We start from the raw sequence: 25,260 nt of genomic DNA on the forward strand, positions 1-25,260 counted from the left end.
AATGGTTTGGAAAGACACTCAAGCAAGCAAAAGCAATAGGATTGGACAATTTAATCCAAGTTGGGTTGAAGGTGGGTCCTAGGTTTTGAGGTTGAGTGATAGTGAAGATGTATAATGCTATTATGAATTTGGTTTGGGACCTGTTGAGTATGAAGTGCCTGAAGGACACGCATCTGGAAGCACTTTGTGGAGAAGGGGATATCTGGTATGTGTCTAAAGCTTGGAAGACAGATTATTAGCTCATTTATTAGTTAACTCAGTAAATGAGTTAGTACGCACCATTCTGTGCCAGAGAATGGCCTAAGGCTAGGACCAGAGGCATAAAACTCCCTATTGAACCCAAAGAGAGACATGCAAGCCTAACTGACAATGTCTCTGATAGAGATGGGCTGGAGATGCCATCAGGACAGTGCTCTGGGTCCTGGCCCGACTAGGAGGCTCTGGGACATTTCCAGAAAGAGCTAATCTGGGCTGAGTTCTGAAGGTGCTTAGCAGAAGTCACTGGCAGAGGTGGTGGTGGGTAGGCACTTTTGGCAGGACTGTAAGAAAGAGAACAGCAGGCTTGTTGAGGCTAGAGAACAGAAAGGGAGGCTGGTGGAGGATAAGAGAGCAGGTCCTGGGGAGAGCCACTTTAAGCAAAGAAGCAAATATGCATTTGAGGAAGATCGTGGAGATCAGACCAGATAGACAGGAGGCCAATTAGACTTGCAGGAATCCAGGGGAAATAGGTGGAGGGCTGGCAACAGACCAATTGGGTCAAAAGTGAGTTGTGGAAAGCCAGTGCTGTCTCCGTCCCCTGGCTGGCCCGTCTGGAGGATGAGTGTCTTGTCCTTTAGTCTCCCCAGCCCCGGGCAACAAGCCCCCATCTCTTTCTCAGTGTCCTCCAGCTGCAATAACAGCCAGTGGGGGCAGAAACAAGTTGGACAATCTTTAAATGCTGCCATGAAAACAAACAAAAGCCAATCAATTAAAACGATGCAAAATTTTGCATAAGTTTGAAAGTCATTCCATCTAATATGCTTATCAGTAAACTTTATTAAATAGCCACAGAAACAAGAAAATTTGACAAATCGGTCATTCACTACACTGGCTTTTGACACGCTGATCTTTAAAGAAATCTGCCACTCACATACTTTCCATGGTTCCATGTACCTCTTTTGTGGCACTTTAATTAGAGTTGAAATTTTTGTAATTACTTAGCTCCTATATCTTTCACTGAGAAGATTGTAATTACCCTGACAGCAGGCACTGTCACCCTTCTACGTATCCCCCTTGTATTGAAGGAGAGACATTCCAACTGGGTGCAAGTAGAAAACAACTAGATTCTTTCCAGCCTTTATCCCTTTAAACCCTTTCTGAGGTGCCATTTTCTTCTTGCTCTTTGGACAGAAACATGGGCAAGTGTCATAACTTTTCAGTCACTCTTAGATTAGTGCAAAAACAAAAAACCAAGACTTTTAGTCCCAGGAACAGTTATATAACAACAATGGCAATGTCCAGTTCTCTGTAATCATTGAAACTCTGATTTTCATTTCAGGTGAAAGCTGCTTCTTTTTCCCAGCTCAGATCTGCTTTAAGGGGTGTGGTGGACCTGGTATTCATTGAATGGTGAAAAAACGCCCAACAAACACAGAACATGGAGGAGAATTTACATGTAAGGAGCTGAAGATGTGGAACAAGTAAAAGAGAATTTGCTTCCCAACCAGAGAGGCGTCCTTTGCTCCATGTGTCTAATGCTGCAGTGAGCTTCAGAGAATGAGGCTGTAAAAGGGCCACTGAATTAGATGAACAAAGATCATTGGGACTTTTCAAAGAAGTAGTGTTAGCTAAGTGTTGGAGGCAGAAACCAGACCTGGGTGAGTTGAGGCCAGAATGGGAAATGAAAAAATGGAAGCAGAAGTATAGGGTAGCCGTTTTGATTGCCCTTGTGCTTTGATGTGGGAGACCGAACACAGGCTTTAAAAAAGTCTCTGGGTGGCTCAGTCGTTAAGCGTCTGCCTTCTGCCCAGCGCGTGATCCCAGTGTCCTGGGATCGAGCCCCGCATCGGGCTCTCTGCTCCGCTGGGAGCCTGCTTCTCCCTCTCCCACTACCCCTGCTTGTGTTCCCTCTCTCACTGGCTGTCTCTCTCTCTGTCAAATAAATAAATAAAACCTTTAAAAAAATTAAAAAAAAAAAAAAAGTCTCTGCTTCCAGGGCACCTGGGTGGCTCAGCTGGTTAAGTGTCTGACTCTTGGTTTTGGCTAAGGTTATGATCTCAGAATCATGAGATCAAGCCCTTCATGGGGCTCTGTGCTCAGTGCAGAGTCTGTTTGAGTTTCTCTCTCCTTCTCCCTCTTCCCCTCCTGCTCATGCTCGCTCTCTCTCAAATAAATAAATATATCTGTAAAAAAAAAAAAATCTCTGCTTTCTCCCCAAGCCCCACTAAAATGAGGGTAAAAGAATTTTTTTTTTTTAAAATAAGGTATAACCAATACACGAAAGCGAATGGGGAGACTGTTACAGGAAATCAGTTGGGCTCTAACAGGATGCCTGGAGGCCAGCAAAGAAGTTATGGCCAGCTATCAGGAAAGTCAGGGGCCTGTCCTGGCAGCATTCCAAAACAAAGCCACAAGAAGCCAGATTAAACCAGACAGGCCCAAGATGGCTGGTAAGATGGATGGGTTGCGTCAAGGCTTCAGGGCCGGAGTTCTCTGCAGTCCACCCAGCAAAAGAGGACTACAGACTTGAGGTGTTACCAAAATTGGAAAGCAGAAGGGCTGGTGGTAATGGATTCAGCAGACCAGAGGGAACTGAGAGGCCTGATGAGGAAAGGTCATAAGAATAAAGCAAATTCACCCCACAGAACCCCAGAAAAGTTTAGGAATTAGTACTTTTGAAGAAGATGGAGTGACTAAAAATCCAGGCAATTGTTTAAAATAAATGTTAGTATAAACTTATTATAAAGGAATCTGATATAAATAGCTGAAGAAAAAAAATAGAAAAAACAGCAATGACTTGAAAGTGGTTGTCTCTGGATGGAGAGAATCATGGTGAGGATGGGTGATGGGTATGATAAGGGTATTTTATAAACAAAGATAATTGATTCATGATCTTACCTGAGTGGTCAGTATCTATGCCCAATCCGTTGTTAAATATTTTTAGTATTACCATGGTTTTAAGCCTTATTTGCCTTTGTAAACTATACACATGGATTAATTTGATAAACATAATTAAACAAAAAAGAATATCAGTATGCTTTCAGTGGAGGAAAAATTGAGCATTAGGCTTTGAAGGAAAATGGATGGGATAGTAGCATAAAGGGATCCAGAATAAAGAGAGAATTTGTGGTTGTTAGGACATAGGAGATTTCATAATAACTACAGGCTAAGATCAGGGATCTAACAGAGTCGGGAAGACTGAAGCTTTAAGAGAAAGGGAGCAATATTGTTGAAACACAATTGAGGAAGATATAGGAGAAGGTATAATCAGGGAATGGTGGAGGAGATTGCCTTAGAAATTAAGCACTTTTCTATTCTTACAACTTTTCATTGTAAGTTGGAATCAATTTTATAGTAGTGTTACATTTTGAATTTCAGGTTGATGGTAATGGCTAACACCAACACAGTGGCTGTCGACAATGGCTATAACCAAATGCGAGCTAGCTAGAAAGTTATTGTGGGGCCGTAGCTAGGGACAGAAGAGTAAGCTTTGTTTATCTGCTGTGTAAAACAGCGGGCTTTAATGCTGAGGGGACTGGAGGAGTTACGTGTGTCTATGGGTCCTCAATGCCTAGAGTAGTGGGCTGATGATCTCTAAAGATGTTTTTAAAGGGGTTTGTAAATGCATTTGTATTCCAGTCTGCCTGAAACAGATTATAAATTATACCTCATACATTTATGTAAACTCATCTTTCCAATGTATATAGATGCTACTAAGACTAATAAGAAAAATTATTTAAATCATCACTGAAATTATATAGACATTGTCACTTCCCACCCACAATAACAGATACTAAAACAACAGTTGCTATTATGTATGTGGTTGATGGTATAAGATGGGGTGATGGATCAAAAGCTTTCTTAATGTTTATCTTCGAGGTAAACATTAACACTGTTTACTAAAATCTTATTTTGCTCTACTTCCAGGCCAATGGGAAGATTGTATTCCTTGCTGAGGTTGGACATGGTGGTAATTTGCTTTGGCCAATGGAATGTAAGCTGAAGGAACATGTAATGGTTTCAGGTGGAAGCATGTAATTGCCCATGCTCAATGACCTGTCCTGACATGGTGATCATGGAGACATGTGTTGCAGAGATACCATAGAACCAAAGCAGCCCACAATGTTGGGCCAACACATGGAGGACGGGTTTCCTAGAGAGTCACCCAGACCCACAGTGGACTTTGCATGAGTAAAAATTAACTTCTGTAGTGTGAAGCCACTGAGATTTTGGAATTGGTTACTGTGTAATATAGGCTAGGTATCTAGATATACATAGCTATTGATATCTAGATAGTCTTCATAATCCCAAATCTGGAGAACCACTTATCTAGAAAGTATGGGACCTAAATCATTCTGTGTGTGAGCTATGTGTGAGTTGATTGAAGCATGCTAAAGAAGTGTTTTTCATTTTTATTTAGCCTGGAGTAACAAGCTATAAAAGACCTACCAAATACATGGATCAGGTATTTCCAATTGTGGCCCTAGACCATCTGTATGAAAACCACCTAAGGTGAATCATCTTGTAAATGCAGATTCTTGAATCCAAACGATAGATCTTCTGGTCTCTAGGGAAAGACCTTGAAATCTGTAGCTTAAACAAGTTCCATAAAGATTCTTATGCTCCCAAAGACTGAGAACCACTTCTGTTGACCAATAACTTTTAAAGTGGGTTACGTATACTCTGGGAGTGTGAAGATAATCAGGTGGGTAAAATAACAGAAATTATATTAATTTGTTTTATCAAAAAAGTAGGAAGAAATTAATCCTTACTAATAATATTCAAATATGGATCGGCATGTGTGCCTGCACTCATAACATATTAATTCAATATTTACTGAGAGCTTACTATGTGCCAGGCACTGTTCTAGGTCCTACAGATACAAGATTGAACTGCACAAAGTCTTAGAGCTTACATTTCTAGTAGAAGACAGACAAGAATGAATAGAGAATAAACACATAGTATAACATAAGGTGACGAATGCTATGCAGGGTAAGAGAGATAGAGATTGGGGAGAGTGAGGGGAAGACTGCTATTCTGTATAGAATTGTCAGGGAAAGCTTTGGGGAAGGTTTACCTGGAGCAGACATATGAAGGTGAGTGAGCAAGCCAGGCAGGTATCTAGATGTGAGGTATGGTCATGGTCAGAAAAATGAGCCCAGTCTGTAGGGGAGAAGAATATGTGATGTGCTCTTGGTCTAGGGAGCAGGTGTAGCTGGGGGGGAGTAAGAGGCTGGAGGAGAACAGGAGGAGATGAGGTCAGAGAACTGGATCGATGGGCGATTGATCATATAGGACCTTATTATAAGTTACTATAAAGACCAGCTTATTCTCTGAATGAAATATAAAGCCGCTGGAGGGTGTGAGCCCTCCAATACTTAGAAGTTGGGCAGATGATAAAGAATTTGTAAAGGAGATGAGAAGATGTGGTCAGTGAAGTAAAAGACAAATAAATAGAAAATGGTGTACAGAGGCAAAGAGAAGGAAGGAGTGACCAGCAGCTGTGTCTAATGCTTCTCTAGTTAAATGGTGACCTTGAAAAATGTAATTTTGGTGGAATGGTGGGAACTCGAGCCTGAATGGGTTCAAGAAACAATGGAAAAAGAGAAACTGAGCGTAGCAAATTTTTGAGAGTTTAGACGTAAAGGGGCACAGAGAAATGGGGTGATAATTGGAAGCGGATATTGAGTCAACAGAGGGTTTTTGTTTTAGGATGGAGAACCATATACATGTGCTGATTAGGGATTATATGATTTAGTTTTAGCTAAAATAATCATCACAAGTGGGCGAGTGGTTTAAAGATTCGTACAGTGAAATGAATGCTGGACTGAAAATAATGCCAAAATGCAACACCAGTGGAAAAGCAAATGGCAGAGTCTACACTTCTTACCCCAGTAGAAACTGTTCGTCAGCCACATCATGGGGTTAAAAACAATGAAGAGTTAATTAGATATGACAGGAAGTCAGCCCTGCCCCCCAATTAGTAGTATTAAAATGAGTATTTGAAATATAGATTTATATCTAATATCATTAATGAGGAACCTCCTCTATGTGTTTATTGTGTATGTTGCTCTTTCTAAAGTATCTTTTGCAGCTAATATGCCATTAAATCAAAGGAAAAATTTTAAAAATAATGAAGTGTGTTTAATGACATTATTCCATTAAGACTGATGAAAATTATAAAAGATTATTTATGTGCTTAAAATTATATTTGTTTTTAAGGTGCATTATTTATATAGCAGTGTATTCATTATTTATTAATAAATACATTCATATATACTAGAAGCACATGTTCAAAAATTTTTAGCAGTTATGACTATAGTCTACTCATCTACAAAACATGACTCAAGTCCTTTAGTTACTGTTGCTTTTTTGTGTATATGGGTTTGTTTTGTTTGTTTTGGCCCTTTCCTTGGTATCTGCAATGATGTAGTGATTATTTTGATGTGAATTTTGTCTTTTTGTTCTAGGCACCACTACAATGACACAATTTTAGATAGATGGTTGGTAATTAGAAAACAAGGAACAATCTCCTATTCGCCCCAGTATACAGCTGTATAGCTTTACCTGTGTTGTCTTTGTCCGTCGTTTTTGTTTTTCATCTGTGTCCTATAAACAAAGAAAAAAGAATGATCAACTATGACCAAAGCACAGAAAAGGCCTCCACTGCCCCATTCTACGGCTAAGTAGCCATGTGATCTTGGGTAAATGACTTTACTTTCTGATTCTGTTCTTCTATATGTGGAAAATAAAAATAATATTCTCACAGAGCTGTTCTAAGGATCAAATGAAAAATACATGGGAAAACACAAATAAACATTTAAGACCCTATAGAAATGCAAGTATGATGGTAACTGTGGTGGATTGCAAGTGGCCCCAGTTCCACCCTCCCTGCATTCCAGTCCTTTGCTGTGCTTCTCACTGGGGGCAGGGTGTATTTTCTTAACTCTAGATCCTGGGTCTGGCCATGTGACTTGCTTTCATTAATAGGAAGTCAGCAGATGTGACACAAGAGATTGGAAAGTATTTGTCCAATTGGGTTTGTCCTTTTGCTTCTCTGCCATGGCTATGAGAAGAACATGGCCAGGCTAGCAAAGAAGAACCACTCTAGCTGAGCCCAGCTTAGGTCAGCTGATCACCAGCCAACCTGCAGACTAGTATACTAAATAAAGTTTTATGCCACTGAGATTTTATGGTGATTTTATTATTATACCATTAACTGGTATAATCATCATTTCCCTGGAAAACACTGAGGGAAAAAAATGGGAAAGATTCAAAAAGAGTAAACAATATAGAATTTTGTCTGTCTTCCAGAAGTGAATAAACAGCTCATATCCTGAAAGTTAACAACCAAATGGGAAGTCTTTCCATTGGAAGAGTTTTAGGACCCCTGTGGCCTCAGTTTCTTCTCATCCTGGTCTTTGCTAGCAACTTTCTTCTATAATTTTTTCCTCTTCTTGGATCTGTCCATCTTGTGTTATACCTGTTTCTGATATAAAGTCATGCTCTGATACCCCAACAACCAGATACTTAACCAGCAGCCATTCTATTCAGATAAAAAAGTAATGTTTCTTTACTAATACAAAATGATGAATTGCTTTAATTAATGTAAAGAATTTTGTTATTGTTGTTTTTTGTTTTATTTTTTTTAAATAACTATCCCATTTGTCCCAGGACCAGTATGTTGTTGCTGGAAATGGTAGGAAAATGGCTGTATGGTGTGCGCAGGTAGGGTGGGCACTTATACCCTGTTCTTAAAAAATTGGGAATACTGCTTTGGGGTCAAATCCATTACTTTTGCCTCAGAGATTAAAAAAAAATCATTGGCCTTGTTTATTGGTCTTGTTTTTTATTATGAAGGTAAGGTCGCTGAAATTTTGTTGTTGTTTTCATTTTTAATTAATTTTTAAAAAATAGGAAACTCAAAGGAATATTACAAACAGGTTCAAAAGGGTACTTGTAAAAAGCATATTGCCTTTTTTCCCTTAACCTACCCAGGCCAACTTCAGAGTCAACCATTTAATAGTTCTTTGTGAATCTTTCTGGACATTATCATTGTATGTGAGCCCATGTTTTATTTTCTAACTCTGCCCCCCAACACCAGTACAATATGTAACCAGTGGTCCTTTCTAATGTTTTGTTATTATAACCAATGTTATAGCGAATCTTTTTATATGATACACATCATTTTCCACATATATGTCAGTACTTACCTGAAATTGTGTAATTGCTGAATAAAAAAATTAGCAGTTTTAACTTTGAAAGGTATTGCCTAGAGTTTCTCTCTATAGAGGTGGTTTTCCTTTGTATGCTCATCATCAATATATGACAGTGCCCATTTCCCATAATCTTGACCATAGAACATATACCTCACTAAACATTTTTATCTTTGCCAATTTGGTATATAAAAATGTTATCAGAGTATAGTTTTATTTGCAGTTTTCCCCAATGAGTGAGGTTGAACATCTTTCGATATGCTCAAACATGAAGAGAGATCTTTCTTTCTTTCTCCTTGCACTGACCATATCTTTTGCTGATGTATACTGGATTGTTGTCTCGTTTTTTTGTTTGTTTGGCTTTTTTGTTTTGTTTTGTTTTTTGTAGGAACTCTATATGTTAAAGAAACCAGCACTTTGGAATATGAGTTGCAAAAAATTGTTCATCTATTTATCAATGTGCAGTCTAGTGTATTTGACACACAGAACAGATACTTTTTTTTAAAAAAAAGATTTTATCTTTGAGAGAGCGAGAGTGCAAGCGGAGGGGAGGGCGAGAGAGAGAGAATCTCAAACTGACTCTGCGTGAGCACCAGCGTGGAGCCCAAAGCCAGGCTCAGTCTCACTACCCTGAGATCATGACATGAGTGGAAACCAAGAGTCTTAATGCTCAACTGAGCCACCCAGGCAGCCCCAGAACAGATACTTTTAAAACATTACCCCACACAACAAAATTATTTTCAATAAAAACCATGAGAGAAATGAACAATAAATTATATAGAAAAATGTACACAGCAAACATTTTCTTTCATTGAAATTCACATATATATAAAACCATGCTTATAAAATATAAAGGTAAAAAATACAATACAGTACAAATAAGGAAAAACAGATATTTTTAACTACATAAATGTATTTAAGGAAAAAGGAAAAAATTATACCTATATATAGGTCTGTTACACTAATGAATAATAATTTTGCAGGTTTTTAAAAAGATTTTATTTATTTATTTATTTATTTATTTATTTATTTATTTAAGAGACAGTGAGAATGAGAGCACACAAGTGGAAGGGAGGGGGGAGCAGCAGAGGGAGAGGGAGAAGCAGGCTCCCCACTGAGCAGGGAACAGGACATGGGGTTCAATCCCAGGACCCTGAGATCATGACCTGAGCGGAAGGCAGATGCTTCACTGACTGAGCCATCCAGGCGTCCCAATAATATTGCAGCTTAAGAACAATTAAATACAAGGATAACAAAGAATACATTTCATTTTAAAGACAGTATTCAAATTTGGTCAAATATGTCCCGTATGTACTATTGTTTGCACTTGGCACACCTTCGGGTCTGCACTGATTTACTATTTTATATTTTAAAAATAAAAATTCCAAATGGCCATTAGAGTGAAAAAACTGAAAACTCAACTTGTTTCTTCATCCCTTCATCCTTATAATTCACTGTGACAACACTGTTTATTTTGAATCTATTTACATTCAGAAAAATGTGATAACAGAGAGTTTGGAGACAGGAGCTGTACCTAAATGAGCTTGAACAATTCCAATGCATAAAGTATATGAGACTGCCTTTATCAGGGCTGATCTGAGAGTTGACTGAATTAGCTTGAACTTATAATACATCTACTAAAGGATACATTTTTTAAAAATGCCCATTTGAAGTTTACATTTGTACTTTAAAAACTCAATCTCAGTCACCCCAGCAATTGTTAACTGTACTAATACAAGAGCCACTAGCCAAATGTGGCTATCTAAATTAAAACTAATTAAAAGTAAATTAAATAGGAATTCTTCTGCTTCCAGTCAAGATTGAATAATAGGCACCAGATTTACCTTTCAGCCTAAAACAACCATGAAATGCACAAAATATAGAAAGCAATGATTTTCAAGATACTGGACATCAGGCGAAGAAGGGTAGTGATTCCTAAGAGTTGAGAAGTAAATGAAGAAGCTATATAATTGTTCCATTTGATTGCCTTGAGAGTGCCAAGACTGTGGTGCAGAGAGAGGGAACTTGCGCTGAGCCCAAGGGACTACCTGAGCTGAGGAGACAGATCTGAGAGTCTGAGGAGACCAAAGCAGCTATAGCTCTCAGAATCGAGTATTGGAAAGAAGTGAGTGGAATAGAAGGGGAACGTTGGAGCTCCTTAGCAGATGCCCTCTGAGTGTTCGTGAGTATTCATCAGCACGTGGCTGTGAAGAAACTACTGCAGACTGGGAAAAGAACCACCCGAAAAGAATTCTAGGTGACAGGGCCCACATTCAAACAAGGCCATGAATAGTGCTTGTTCACATCACTTGTGATTCGTGGGGCTTTTGGAAGTGTACATGGAAGGATCTTGCCTCAGTAGGGTGGAATAATTAGTCCTGGACTGAGTACTACTCTGGTCCTATGTAAAAATGCTTAAAGCCAAGACCTGAAAGGATCAAACTGTTTTCAGTAACTTAATTACATCTCAGAACAAAGTTCAAGAATATTTATAAGGATACAAAAATACTCAGCATCCAGCAGAGTAAAATTCATAACATCTGACATCCAATAAAGAATACTAGGCATGCAAAGATGCAGCAAAATATGACTCATAATGAGAAAAATCAATTGAAATTCACCCAGAACGCTAGCATAGATTTTAGAATTAGCAGGTAAGGATATTCAAATATTTATTATAACTGCATCCATATGCTTAGAGGGTTAAGCAGAAACATGAAAAATATATGAGATCCAAATTGAACTTCTAGAGTTGAAAACTACAATATTTGAGATAAAAACATATACTGGATGGAACTAACGACAGGTAAGACTTGGCAGAAGAAAAGAATAGAAAACCTAAAGATTTATCAAACAGAGTATGAGCAAGCTGTGGAACAAATTCAAGTGGCATGGTATACGTGTAATTGGAGTTCCAAAGGAAGTGAGTGAGACAGGAACAAAAAATGTATTTGAAGTAATAACGGCTAACAATTTTTCTAAATTTGATGAAAAATATAAATCCGCAGTTCCAACAAGCTGAATGAACCCCAAGCAAAAGAACCATGAAGGAAACTCCATTAAGGCATATCATATTCAAATTGTTCAAATACCAGTGATAAAAGGAAAATCTTCAAAAGAGCCAGAGAGAAGAAACACATTAGCAAAGGAACAAAGGTAAGTGTGATAGTAGAGGTCTCATCACTAATGCAAGTCAGAAGATAGTGGACAACGGTTAAAAATTACTGGCCGGGGGGTGGGGTGGAGGATCTGTCGATTTATACTTCTATACCTAACAAAAATATCATTAAAAGTTCAAGGCAAATAACAACCTCTTTAGACACAAAAGCTGAAAAATTAATCACCAGTATATCTGCCTTACAAGAAAAGTTACAAAAAAAAAAAGTCCTTCAGGCAGAAGGAGAATTATGCTGGATGGAAATTTGGACCTACAGAAAGGAATGATGAATACTGGAGATCTCTGGGAATATTTGATATGAGGGGGAGATCAGTGAAGACAGTAGCTTTTACCTCTGCTTTGTACCTTTTCTTGTGGTATCTTTGACTTTGTTGTCAGAGTAGTTTGGACTCATAAAATGAATTATGAAGTATTCACTCCTTTTCTTTTTTGAAGGAAGAGTTAGAGAAGAATTAGTGTTAATTCTTCTTTCAATGTTTAGTAGAATTTACCAATGAAGCCATCTGATACTGAACATTTCTTTGATGAAAATTTTTTTAAATTACTGAGTCAACTCTTGTTATATGTCTGTTCAGATTTACTATTTCTTCTTGATTCAATTTTGGTAATGTGTGTGTTTGTAGGAATCTGTCCACTCGTTTAGGTTATCTAATTTGTTGGCATATAATTGTTCGTAGAACTCTCATTCTTTTGATTTCTGTGATGTCTTCACTTTCTGATTTTATTTGCATCTCTTTTTTTGTCAGTCTAGCTACGGTTTGTCAATTTAGTTGATCTTTTCAAAGAACCAACTTTTAGTTTAATTGATTTTATTATCTTACTATTTATTTTTTCCATCTACATTCTTTCCTCCTCCTCCCCCTCCCCCTTCTCCTCCTCCTCCTCCTTCTTCTTCTTTCTCTTCTTCTTCACCATCTTCCTCTTCTTTTTTTTAAAGGCTAAACCACATGCTACTAAACAACCAATGAATCAGTGAAGAAATCAAAGAGGAAATAAAAAAAATACATGCAGACAAATGAAAATGAAGACATAATGGTCCAGAATCTTTGGGATACAGCAAAGGCAGCTTTAAGAGGGAAATTTATAGCAATGCCAACCTACCTCAAGAAACAAGAAAAATTTCAAATAAACAATCTAATCTTACACCTGAAGGAACTAGAAAAAGAACAAACAAAGCCCAAAGTTGGTGGAAGGAAATAATAAAGATCAAAGCAGAAATAAATGAAATAGAGACTAAAAAATAGAAAAGTTCAATAAAACCAAGAGTTGGCTCTTTGAAAAGATAAACAAAATTGATAAACCTTCAGCCAGACTCACAAGAAAAATGGAGGACCAAATAAATAAAATCAGAAATGAAACAGAAATAATTACCAACATCACAGAAATACAAAGCATTTGGCGAAATTCAGTATCTGTTCATGATAAAAACTCCCCATTTATCTTTATTTCCGTGCTATTCCTAGCTTTGGATTTAGCTTGCTCTTCTTTTTCTGGTTCTTTTAAGGTATAAGGTTAGGTTTTTTTTATTAAGGATCTTTGTTCTTTTTTAATGTAGGCATCTACTGCTATAAATTTCCTGTGAGAACTGCTTTTGCCACATCTCTTATGTTTTGATATGTTGTATTATTGCTTTCATTCATTTCTAAATATTTTCTAATATACTCTGTGATTTCTTTGACCACTGGTTGTTTAAGAGTATGTTGTTTAATTTCCACGTATTTATGAATTTTCCAGTTTCCCTTCTGTTACTTATTTCTAGCTTTATTCCATTATCTTTAGAGGAGCTATTTATGATTTCAATATTTTAAAATTTATTGAGACATGTTCTGTGCCTAACATATGGCCTATGCTGAAGAATGTTCTATGTGCACTTGAAAAAAAAATCTGTATTCTGCTTCTGTTGGGTGTAGTGCCCTATATGTCTAGTTGTTAGGTTTTATAGTGCTATTAAAATCCTCTATTTTCTTAGTAATCTTCTGTCTAGATTTCTATCCATTATGGATATTGGGATATAGAAGTCTCCAATTATTATTATAGAATTCTCTTCTTCCCTTCAATTATGTCATTACCTCATATATTTTGGGCTCTACTGTTTGGGGTGTATATGTTTATAAATATATATTTTAAATGAACACTTTGGTCAATATCTAATGTTCTTCTTTGTCTCTCATAGCAAGACAAAATTAAGGTTAATTTTATCTGATATTGGTGTTGTCACTTCCAGTTCCCTTTTGGTTACTATTTCATGGAATATTGTTTTCCATCCTTTCACCTTCAATCTATTTTTGTCTTTGGATCTAAAGTGAATCTCTTATAGACAGCATATAGTTGGACCATGGTTAGTTTTTCAAAAAATAAATTCTGCCAATTTTGCCTTTCATTAATTTAACCCACTTACATTTAAGTTGTTTATAAGGAAGGCCTTACTTTTGCCATTTTGCAATTTGTTCTCTGTATGTATTATAACTTTATTGTTCTTTATGTCTTCCATTACTGATTTCTTTTGTGTTTAGTTGATTTGTTTGTAGTGAACTGTTTTGATTTTCTTCTCATGTTTTTTCTGTATATTTTTAAGATTTTTTTTTTTTTTTTTTTTTTTTTTTTTTTTTTTTTGTGGTTGACATGGGGATTATACTTAACATCTTAAATGTATGGCTATCTAGTTTGGATTGATACCAACCTAACTTCAAGAGCAGTTTTTAACCCTGCTCTTATATAGGTCCATCCCCCTTTTTATGTTGTTATGGTCACACATTACATCTTTATGCATTGTATGCATGTTAACATAGATTTATAATTATTTTTATACACTCTTCTTCTAAATCATGTGAAATAAAAAGAGGAGTTACAAACCAAAAATAAAAAAATAAAATCACACTGACTTTTGTATTTACCTACATAGTTATCATTATTGAATTTCTTTATTTCTTCTTATGGCTTCCAGTTACTGTCTAGCATATTTTTGTTCAGGCTGCAGGACTATCTGAGAGTGAATTTCCTATCTACAAGTAACTAACTCTGTCAGCTTTTGTTTATCTGAAAATGTATTAATTTCTTTTTCATTTTTAAAGGATAGTTTTGTTCAATATAGAATTCCTAATTGACAGTCTTTTCTTTCAGCACTTTAAAAATATCATCGCACTCTCTTCTTCATGCCTCCATGGTTTCTAATGAGAAATACCCTTCTAATCTTATTGAAAATTTCTTGTCCATGACGAGTTGCTTTTCTCTTGCTGCTTTCAAGATATTCTGTCTTGTTCCTTGGCTTTTAAGAATTTCATTATGATGTGTCTTGGTGTGGATTTCTTTGCATTATCTTCTTGGGGGATGGTAAGCTTCCTAAATCTGTAGATTCATATATTTTTTCAAATTTGGGAAGTTTTTGGCTATTATTTCTTCAAATATTCTCTCTAACCTGTTCTCTCCTCTTCTGAGGTTTCTATTATGTATATTTTGGTGTTCTTAATGGTGTCTCACAAGTCTTAACCTCTGTTAGTTTCTCATTAATTTTTTTCTTTCTGCTCTTCAAACTGGATAATTTAATTGACTAATCGTCAAGTTCACTTACTCTTCTGCCTGCCCAAATCTGTTATTAAAACTCTAGTGAGTTTTTCATTTCTGTCATACTTCTCAGCTCCAGAATTTCTGATTATTTTAATGATTTCTGTCTCTTCATTGATATTGTATTTGGTCATACATCATTCTCCTGGTTTCCTTTAGCTCTTTGAATGCAGTTAAGATAGTTTATTTAAAGTCTTTGTCTAGAAAGCCCAAAGTCTGTTCTTCCTCATTTCTGTTAATTTCTCCTGTGAATGGACCATATTTTCTTGTTTCCTTGCATGCTTCATAATTTTTTGTTAAAACTAGACATTTTGAATATTACAATGTAGTAACTCTTGAAATAAGATTTTTCCATCCCCTCAAGGTTGGCTTTTCTTCCTTGCCGTAGACTGTAGCTGTTTGTTTGTTTAGTGAGTTATCTAAACTATTTTTGTAAAGTTTGTTTTTTGTCATGTGTGGTTTCTGAAGTTTCTGTTCCTTTACCTTGCGCTCAGCTAGTGTTTAGACAAATATTTCTTTGAATGAGAGAGAGAGAGAAAGCTGAAGGGAAAGGGAAAGGAAAAGGGAAGGGGAAAGGGAAAGGAAGAGAGGAGAAAGAAATAAAATAAAAAGAATAAGAAACTCCTCAAATCAACAACAAAAAACCTCTTCTAGACTTTGCAAATCGGCTCTGTGCTTGAGTACCCCTTCAACACTTGGCCAGGCCATTTTCAATTCTCTCTTAGCCTTCACTTCATGCTTGCACTGAGCCTAGAGATCATCTAGACGTGTAGCCTTAGGGTCTTAGAACTTTTCTGAGCATGCATCCTGCCCTGGGCATGTGTGTTGCTTTTTAAATTCCCAAGTATTCACAGGGACTTTTGAATGGTCTAATTTTCCATGGAAACTCTCTCCCTAAATTTTCCTCCCAAGCTTTGGCACTCTACTCTTTGTCTCAATGTAATCTTTTGTCCCAGGTAGCTGTAGGTTGTTTGGTGCCTCACGATGGTTTTTTGTTTTGTTTTGTTATTTAAGATTTTATTTATTTATTTGTCAGAGAGAGGGAGAGAGCGCAAGCTGGGGAAGCAGCGGGCAGAGGGAGAAGCAGGCTCCCCACTGAGCAAGGAAGCCAGTGTGGGACTTGATGCTGGGACCCTGGGATCAAGACCCGAGCCAAAGGCAGATACTTAACCAACTGAGCCACCCAGGCATCCCTGCCTCACAATGTTTTTGAGGAATGCCCAGTCTTTGCACTCTGAGTGAGTTCTGAGTTAGGCAAAACAAAGACAAATATGTTTGATCAGTCTTTCCAGTATCCCCCAGGCAGGTTAGAACAGACAAACACCATTCTTTTTAAATAAAGTCTGCTCTGCTCCTTCTAGAGCTAGGAACAAGAGGTCCACATGTGGATTGCCATCTTCAAGACTGTCACTGAACTGGGGACAGGGTAGGGCAAGGGAAAGTAGAAATCCCACAAAGCTTTCCTACCATTTTAAGTTTCCCTTCCTTCATTCAGTGTTCATTTGGATGCTGTAGGCCTTTGATTAATAACTGCGCCCTGACAAAGCTGGTTCTGACAGTCTGCATGATTTGTGTGTGTGTGTGTGTGTGTGTGTGTGTGTGTGTGTGTGTCTGTAAAGACCAGTGTTTGGATTTGCCTACTCTGCCATTTTTGCTGACCTCACTCTGCATTGCATTTTGCTTCCTGTGCATATTGTCTTTGCATCATCTCATCACTCTGCTGAACATCACCCTAGTTCTTTCTTTCCAAAATATTACTGATATAACCAAGTTTGTAATAAACTTTTAGGGTAAATAAAAATTTAAGGGTTTAGTCAGGGTTTATGTTACAGCACAACACTCTCACAGTAGTAAATAACCATATTGAATGCAACATTTGGCTTCCCTACCTTTAATAGACCTTGGTTGTTAATACAGCAGCCAATCCCTCTGTGTTCTGGTTTCATCTCCCAGAGAAACCTGAGTCCCCTTATCTCTATGTCTGGGCAGCAAAACCAGAATTCTTATTTCACTATTCAGAACAACCTAAGTCTATCTCACTGCCAGTTCACTCCTGCCATTGACATAATCCATCTTCAAATAAGTCCATCAAAAAGTTTTGATATAAAAAGGGCATAGGACTTTTATTCCTTAGAGGGAAATGTGGTCCCAGCTTTCAAAATAACAAAAATTTCTCCCAGATGTACATATTTTATTTCATTTAGAAAATGTAGAGACATTTTAAAACTTCTTTGAACACATTTACGTTGTGTCTGTGGTAACTTCCATTTAAAAATGGTTATCTCTCAGCATTCCATTTTCTTTTATAAACTAATATTTTAAGAAGTTCTGAAATTTTCACAAATATGACAATTCCTACAAAATGCTGTTTTTTAAAGGAAAGAAGACAACTTTATTATTGGATGATTATTCAGTAAAAGAGGCTCTTTCTGTAAGTGAAAAATACTATTTTGTTTTGTTTTTGATTGTTTTTGGTCTGGGAATCAAAAATGTGGCTGAAATGGCTTTTCCTCAAAAACAAATTTTTTCTTATTCTAAAGTAACACACATTTATTTCATATTTAAAAAAATGAATGAATAAAACAGAATTTCTGAATTCTGAAAATTCATAAATGTATAAAACATAATATAAAAATCACCAGTAATCTCACTACCTGAGATGCCATCTGGTACCTATTTGATATATACCCTCCAGGAACTTTTAAATTGCTGTTTATATGAGAAGCTATATGTGCGAATTTGTGTATGTGTGTATGTGTACACAAATAAATGTGTGTATATTTTCTTCTTTAACAAAAATAAGATTTTAGTAAGGGTTTTTTTCTCAATAAATATAAAATGCGTCATTTTAATAGCTGCATGACAGTTCATTTATAGATGTACAATAATTTAATAAATTTCTTATCAATGAGCACTTAGTTTATTTCCATTTGTTCTCTGTTACAAGCATTGCACATGTATTTTAGAAGTTACAGGAAACTTAAAGTAAGTAATTCTCATTACTAAGGCAGTTTTCTTTAAATATTTGCTTCTCTAAGCTGGCATTCAGAGAAACAGTTTTTGTAATCCTGTTTCAAAATGCTTTGATCACAAAAGTAGGCAATCATCAATAATTATCTAAAATATCTTAAGCCTATCTAACCTTAATAGATGACCTTCCAACCTGGCTGTAATCTGTCATATCAATTTTGACTGCCCAAGTTCCCCACAAAGTTTCCATTCTAATCAAATGGATTTATTCACCTGGAGAAGACTAGTGCTTTATTATCCTTCTACCATGGCACTTGCTACTTTTCCAGGCTGAAAAGGGTGGCAATCACTCTGTTACTTTACACTAATCCAGAATTATGAATCCAGCTCAAATCCCACTTGGTCCATAAACTCTTCCTGACCTCTTAGCAGAAAGGGATTTTCCCTCTCATTAAAGTCCCTTGGCACATGATATTTGTAATATTTTTGGGAATTAAATGTCTTGCAACAGCTCCTTCTCAAAAGTTATTTAAATCTCGCTTATTGTTTCCTCCTTGTCATGTTTATGTCATCTTTCTACAACTGTACCAAAGGGTATTGGAGGAAGAGATCAGACATGCTTTTTGCCCAGAATTATACCTTGCATGTAGAAGGAGTTTGGTAAATATTTTTTTATTTAATATGGTTACTATAAATTACAGATCTATATTAGTAAAATTCTCATTCAGTTCAATTTCTATGCACAGATAAGAGCACATGAAAAAAGCAATTTCTTAAAACTCTTTCATCAAGATATTAACATAAAATCTTTGTTACTGACTATATACTGCCGCTGTTGGTATCTGAACTATGTAACCTCTGAGTCAAAATAATATCTTTTTTTTTTTTAAAGATTTTATTTATTTATTTGACAGAGAGAGAGACAGCCAGCGAGAGAGGGAACACAAGCAGGGGGAGTGGGAGAGGAAGAAGCAGGCTCCTAGCAGAGGAGCCTGATGTGGGGCTCGATCCCATAAAGCCGGGATCACGCCCTGAGCCGAAGGCAGACGCTTAACTGCTGTGCCACCCAGGCGCCCCCAAAATAATATCTTTAAGATTTCTTTTTTTACTTTTAATTTATTTATTAATTCTTTTAAATTTTATTTAAATTCAATATAGTGTATTGTTTCAGAGGTGGAGTTCAGTGATTCATCAGTTACATATAACCCCCAGTGCTCATTATATCAAGTGCCCTCCTTAATACCCATCACCCAGTTACCCCATCCCTCTACCCACCTACCCTCCATCAACCCTCAGTTTGTTTCCTGTAGTTAAGAGTCTCTAAAGGTTTGTCTCTCTCTCTCTGATTTCATCTTATTTTATTTTTTCCTCCCTTCCCCATGTCTTTAAGATTTTGCTTACATTTTTATCATATTTAAAAATCTACTTAAAATAGACTACATAAATATTGAGTTACTTACCTTGCAAAAACTTATGCAGAAGCACAAATATAACAAAATAACATGAGCAAGCTTCATGTTGGACACTCTCAGGGTCTGTCTCTCTTCCCCAGCCTGGGTATTCTTTTGAAATTTAATTTTTAACCTTTGAAAAAACATTTAGAAAGAGCAAGTCTCCTAAAGAGCTTTGTACTTTTGAACTCAGAGAATTTGGCTAAAATCCAGAGCTTTACCGTAACTGAAACCAAAAAAGGCCTTCCCAGTAAATAGCTGAGGGAGGTGACCAATAGGGAGTATGTTTCCTCCAGAGGAAACCGATTTTCCCCACTTTGTTACTAGACAATGCCTCAATTCTGTTTTCTAGGGAAGACAGAAACCACACTGGAAGAAAATTTCTTATGTTTTTGGTAAAATAAAATTATGGTTTTTCCATTAAGTTTGGAGATGAGGAGCTAAGAAGTCAAAGTATATGATATTGAAGGCTGTGATGAATACATTAGAAACCCTCAACAAAACAGTACCTTTACTGTGCTTCGTTTATGCTGTGATCAACTTTGTGGGGTTCTCCTGAAGCAGACGTGAGACAGAGTTGGCGGTACAAGGTACTTATTAGAAATTAACGCCTGTGAAAAGAAGGGAGGAGAAGCAGGAGTAAGCAGGGAGAAAAGTGAGACTGCAATGCAGGTTTAACAAAGCCCCGGTCAACTCACGGGGAGCTCTGGAGTGAGTGTGGACTGTCAAATGTCTCTGAGTCAGGCAGAAATGGCTAGACCGTGACATCCTGCTTGCTCAGTCACCTGGTGTGGGTTGCCCAGGAAAGGCATCCCCTTAGGTGAGGCCATTCTCCGTAGCTGAGGCCGACCCTGAAGGATCTGACATTTAGTTGCCATCAGAAGTGTCTGCTGCTCATACTTTTCACAGCTAGGGCAGCAAAACCTTCCATGAAGTGGGATCTGGGAAACTCATCTCCTTGTCTTTCAGAGTCCACCATTTGCACCTCTGAGATCTACTTTCCATATATGCTCTGAGAGTGGCTCCTTCAAAATCGCAGGAGGCCTTTCTTCCCGAGGGAAAATTTAGAAGATGGAAGTGGTAAGAAAAACTATAGCCCTGGCCCTTGTAGTGGATCTTGAGGCTGCAGTTGATACTCATTCTCTCTTTCCTGTCCATTATAGATTCCTTTCACCTTGGCCAGCCTCAGTTGTTCCCCTAATGTCATGACTCACAAACTTCCTGGAGCCCCTGGTTACATATCCTTCTCAGACCATAGTTGCTGTTCTTAGCCTTTTACTGTCACAAGAGGCACCCAAGGAGCTCATATGGTTCCATACATACTCCTCCTTTCCCTCATTATATAACAGCAGCCCCACTTCCTCTAAGTGAGCAGGGTCAGTTATCCCTGTGCACATGGTGACTCCTCTTCTTTCTTGATGGTCCCTAGACACAAGAAGCCCAATCGATGTACATAAGGCAGAAGGCTTAGCTTCATTCATTGGGATTCTTGCTGTGCCTCCTGACAAAAGTATGCTTCCTTTGGGGAACAAGATCCCTAAGTCTGCAAAGTCTCCAGTTGTGGAGACAGGAAGCACAAAGCTCCCAGCTAGTCACTGGGAGTGACAGTATGTGTGGTCATTCTGCTTCTATTCCTTGGCTCCCAGACCTCCATCTTCTCTGTATTGGGGATACAACGCTAAATGAAAGTCTTTGATTCAATGCATAGATTGCTTCCTGGAGGACAGCACCCAGTCCCCGGAGTATTGCCTTTAAATGGCACCTCACTTCTGTATTCAGCAGGCTGTTCCAATGCTCCGTAGGGCTGCCAGCTTTCAGGTGGTGCAGTACGTGATATGACCATAGTCACTGACCCACTCTCACATCTCCTTTGCTGTCAGGTGGGTCCCCTTGTCCGACAGGATGTTGAAAGATTAAATACACTGAAATCCTTTGGAGTATGATCCCAGCTAAGGCACTGCAGGCAAGAGAGGCACACCTTAACCTGGGATGTGTATCTATTTCTGTGAGAATGTACCACTGGCCCTTTTAAGATTGAAAGGACCAACTGTGTCAACTTACCAACAAGTAGCTAGTTGGTATCCTTGATGAATTGTGCCTTCATGTGGACACCGCATTAGTCTCTGTTGCTTTCAGATTGGACATTTGTTGATGGCATCAGATAAATAAATCTTCAGGGGCCCATCAATTGGCTGAGTCATTTTGTTGGTTATTTAGTATCTTTTCTCTGGGCGGATGTTTGCTAGTGATACAAATATTTCTATACTTCATTCCCACTCCTCTATGTACATCCACATGTTTCTACCCCAGATCTTCTTGTTCTTAATCCTTGAATACTTTATATTCTAAGAAAAAAGATAGTCAGGCAATCACTATCGCCCATGATTCCACATACAGTCTAGTCTTGGGCCACTGATTTTTCCACACAAAGTGGAGGTGTATTATATGAAGCTCTGCCCATTGTGAAGACTTTCCCTTAGCACTGTCTTCTAAAACCACTCCTAAGTTTGGCTGTATTGCGGCTGCTGTCTACTTTCAGCTTGTACCTACATACTGAGCCAACCCACCTGTACACCAAACACATTTTTCCCTCCTCCTGGTCATACCACATTCCTTATAGAGCCAGAAGTGTGAGCTGAGGGAAGGACTTGGGTGCAACAGTTTGGATTAAGTGGGGAGGGGTCGGGGTTGTATTTGGTTCTGGATGCAATACTTCCATTTTATAATACGTTTTTGCTAGGCCTGCTCAACCTTAGGTGTTTTTTTTGTTTTGTTTTTTTGTGTTTTTTTTTTATTTGACAGGGAGAGAGACAGCCAGCAAGAAAAGGAACACAAGCAGGGGGAGTGGGAGAGGAAGAAGCAGGCTCCCAGCGGAGGAACCTGATGCGGGGCTCGATCCCAGAATGCCAGGATCACACCCTGAGCCGAAGGCAGATGCTTAACGACTGAGCCACCCAGGCACCCCTCAACCTTAGGTTTTGTGGGTCTGTTAAGACCTGGCTCACAATGGGCATTTCTGGTCACATGGTGATATAGTGTTCAATATTCAGTAATTCCAGGTTTACCAGGGTCCACTAGTACACAGTTGTTTCTCAAAAAGAGTATATTTATCTGCTGCAGATAATTCATGGCTTTGCTCCAGAACCCCAGGGTTTTCTATTGTAATTCTCTCAGTGGTTCTTTTTCAAACATCATGCAATGTTTGAAGCAGCAGCAGCAAAAGCAGCATACAGGTCAGATGGTTTAGCTGTTAGTTGTAACACAAGTTTCTTGTCATTCTTTTCACCTTCCTGAGTGACTATCCTCAGTTCTTAAGCCTAGTTTCTTAGCCTCCTGTCATTATGTGAATATCCTATAATCTTCCAAATGAATTTTCTTCTACTAAAGTCAGCCAGAGTTGGTTTGGTGGCTTGTCACTTAGAACCTTGAGTGATAAGAACATGTGCAACTTATCAAATAATCTGAAGATCTAGATGAAAATTTCAAGGAAAATAAAATGATCAGAATTTACTCAGGAAGAGGTAGAAAATTCAAATAAATTAATAGCTAAGGAGAAATAGAAAAGTTAAAGATTTTAACCCCCCCAAACACTAAGTTTTATTAACTCTTTTTTTTTAAGATTTTATTTTTAAGTAATCTCTACACACAACAGGGAGCTTGAACTTACAACCCTGAGATCAAGAGTTGCACACTCTACTGACTGAGCCAGCCAGGTGCCCCTATTTTTTTTTTTTTAAAGATTTTATTTTACTAACTCTTTTAAGAAAGATCATTCTTCTGTTATTTAAACTTTTCCAGAACACAGGAAAAGATGGAAAGCCCTCCAATTTATTAGCAATACTCTGATACTCTTACCCAAAACTGGTAAGACAGGCCTCTGAAAGAAATATATAAGCTAATAATTATAATTAATTATTCCCATATATGCAATGATCCTAAATAAAATATTAGCAAATTATACATTATAAACCACAGTATATTAAAAACAATATAATGACCAAGTGGGGAGCATTTAAAAAATATACAGGGATATACAGCACTAGGATATCTATTAATGCAATTCAGTATATTAAAATCTTTAATTAATTAAAATGATAGATTAAATAAGATAATCTGCATAATTATATCATAAGATATGGAAAAGATATCTGATATGAGTTTAACATAAACTCTTGATTTTTAAAAAGTGAGCAATCTAGAAAAAGAACAAATATCACTAACCTGATAAAGGGTAGAAACCAACAGTTAACACCATATACAGTGGTGAAACACTAGAGGCAAACCCAGAAAAATCAAAGATGCTGTATTTCAATACTGTTGTTGTTGCTGGAGGCAATCAACATGAAAAATCATAAATATTGGAGTGGAAGAGACAAAACTGCCATTATTTGTAGATGAAATGACTGTCTACTTAGAAAAAAGTACTTAAAAAAGTATTGGACCTAATGTCAAAGTTATTAAAACGACTGGATACAAAATCAATAGAAGATAATGACTTTCCTAATCTGTCAGCAATTAAAAAGGAAATGTAATGGATGGTTCATAATGACTGACATTCTGTATAGTTAGTTTGTATCTCTTCCCTCCTAACATGTCAAGGAGAATAAATATAAAAATAAAAATAATTCCGGGGCACCTGGGTGGCTCAGTCAATTAAGTGTCTGCCTTCTGCTCAGGTCATGATCTCAGGGTCCTGGGATCCAACCCCGCGTTGGGCTCTCTGCTCAGTGGGGAATTTGCTTCTCCCTCGCCCTCTGAGCCCCCTCCTCACTTGTGCTCTCTCTCTCTGTCTCAACTTTTTTAAAAATAAAAAATAAACAAAAATAATTCCATTGCACCATCAAAAACTGAAGAGGGATTCCATCAATACGATATAAACACTGAAGAATTACTGAAGATGTACAATAGAGAGGGCGAGATTAACTGCAAAACTTAACAAAGTTTAAGAAAAGTTACACAGGTGACAATGAGGTATCCAAAATAAGGGAGACCACAAAAGAAACAGAGATAATGGAAATCTGAGAGAAGTGAAGGACGAGGTGATCAATTAGAGAAAGGTCAGAACAGCTGAGCCAGTACATTCTTTTTTTAAAATTTTATTTTTAAGTAATCTTTACACCCAATGTGGGGCTTGAACTCAAAACCCCAAGACCAAGAGTTGCATGCTCTACTAGCTGAGCCAGCCAGGTGCCCTGAGCCAGTACCCCATTCTTGGGATAACTTATTTCAGCATCTGCTCTAGGATAAAGTCTGCAGAAGGCTCTCTGCCCATCATGTTCTAACTTAGCACTTCCTGAATGGATAGTGGGGCAGGAGAAACAAAGAAACATTCCAGGTATATACAACTTCATGGGGTTCAGGAAATCTCTGCATTTGAAAACTAAGCCATGCGCAAGCTCCTGAGACCTCACATCCTACCCTGCCCCTCTCCTGCACCATCATCCACAGAGATCCTGTTAAGGATTTACACAACCAGAATGTACGGCACAAGAAAAAGAAAGATCAACCTCGCTTATGACTATGGGTGCAAAAATTGTAAACAAAATATCAGCAAATTGATATAAACAAAATCTTAAATAGGATTCAGCAGTCTGTAAATAATAACATCAACACTTGACAACTATTTTATGCACACACACACACAAACAATTGTCTGTAGGCTCAAGTAAATAAGTAATTAGGTTAA

At 37.5% G+C, this 25,260-nt stretch overlaps 1 protein-coding gene across 1 annotated transcript in view; it reads right to left on the reverse strand.

Annotated features, from left to right (window-relative positions):
* Positions 1-19,726, reverse strand: part of CFI (complement factor I) — a 54,501-nt gene extending 34,775 nt beyond the window's left edge. The window contains exons 1-2 of the mRNA XM_008689423.1: positions 19,584-19,726; positions 6,766-6,807 (exon numbers count right to left, since the gene is read on the reverse strand). Of these exons, the coding sequence (XP_008687645.1) occupies positions 6,766-6,807; positions 19,584-19,721 (180 nt within the window). The 5' untranslated portion in view covers positions 19,722-19,726. The remainder of the gene's footprint in view (positions 1-6,765; positions 6,808-19,583) is intronic.
* Between the last annotated feature and the right edge of the window lie 5,534 nt (positions 19,727-25,260).

This window comes from Ursus maritimus, unplaced genomic scaffold, assembly GCF_017311325.1.
Source record: "Ursus maritimus isolate PB19 unplaced genomic scaffold, ASM1731132v1 scaffold_11, whole genome shotgun sequence".
Lineage (NCBI taxonomy): Eukaryota > Metazoa > Chordata > Mammalia > Carnivora > Ursidae > Ursus > Ursus maritimus.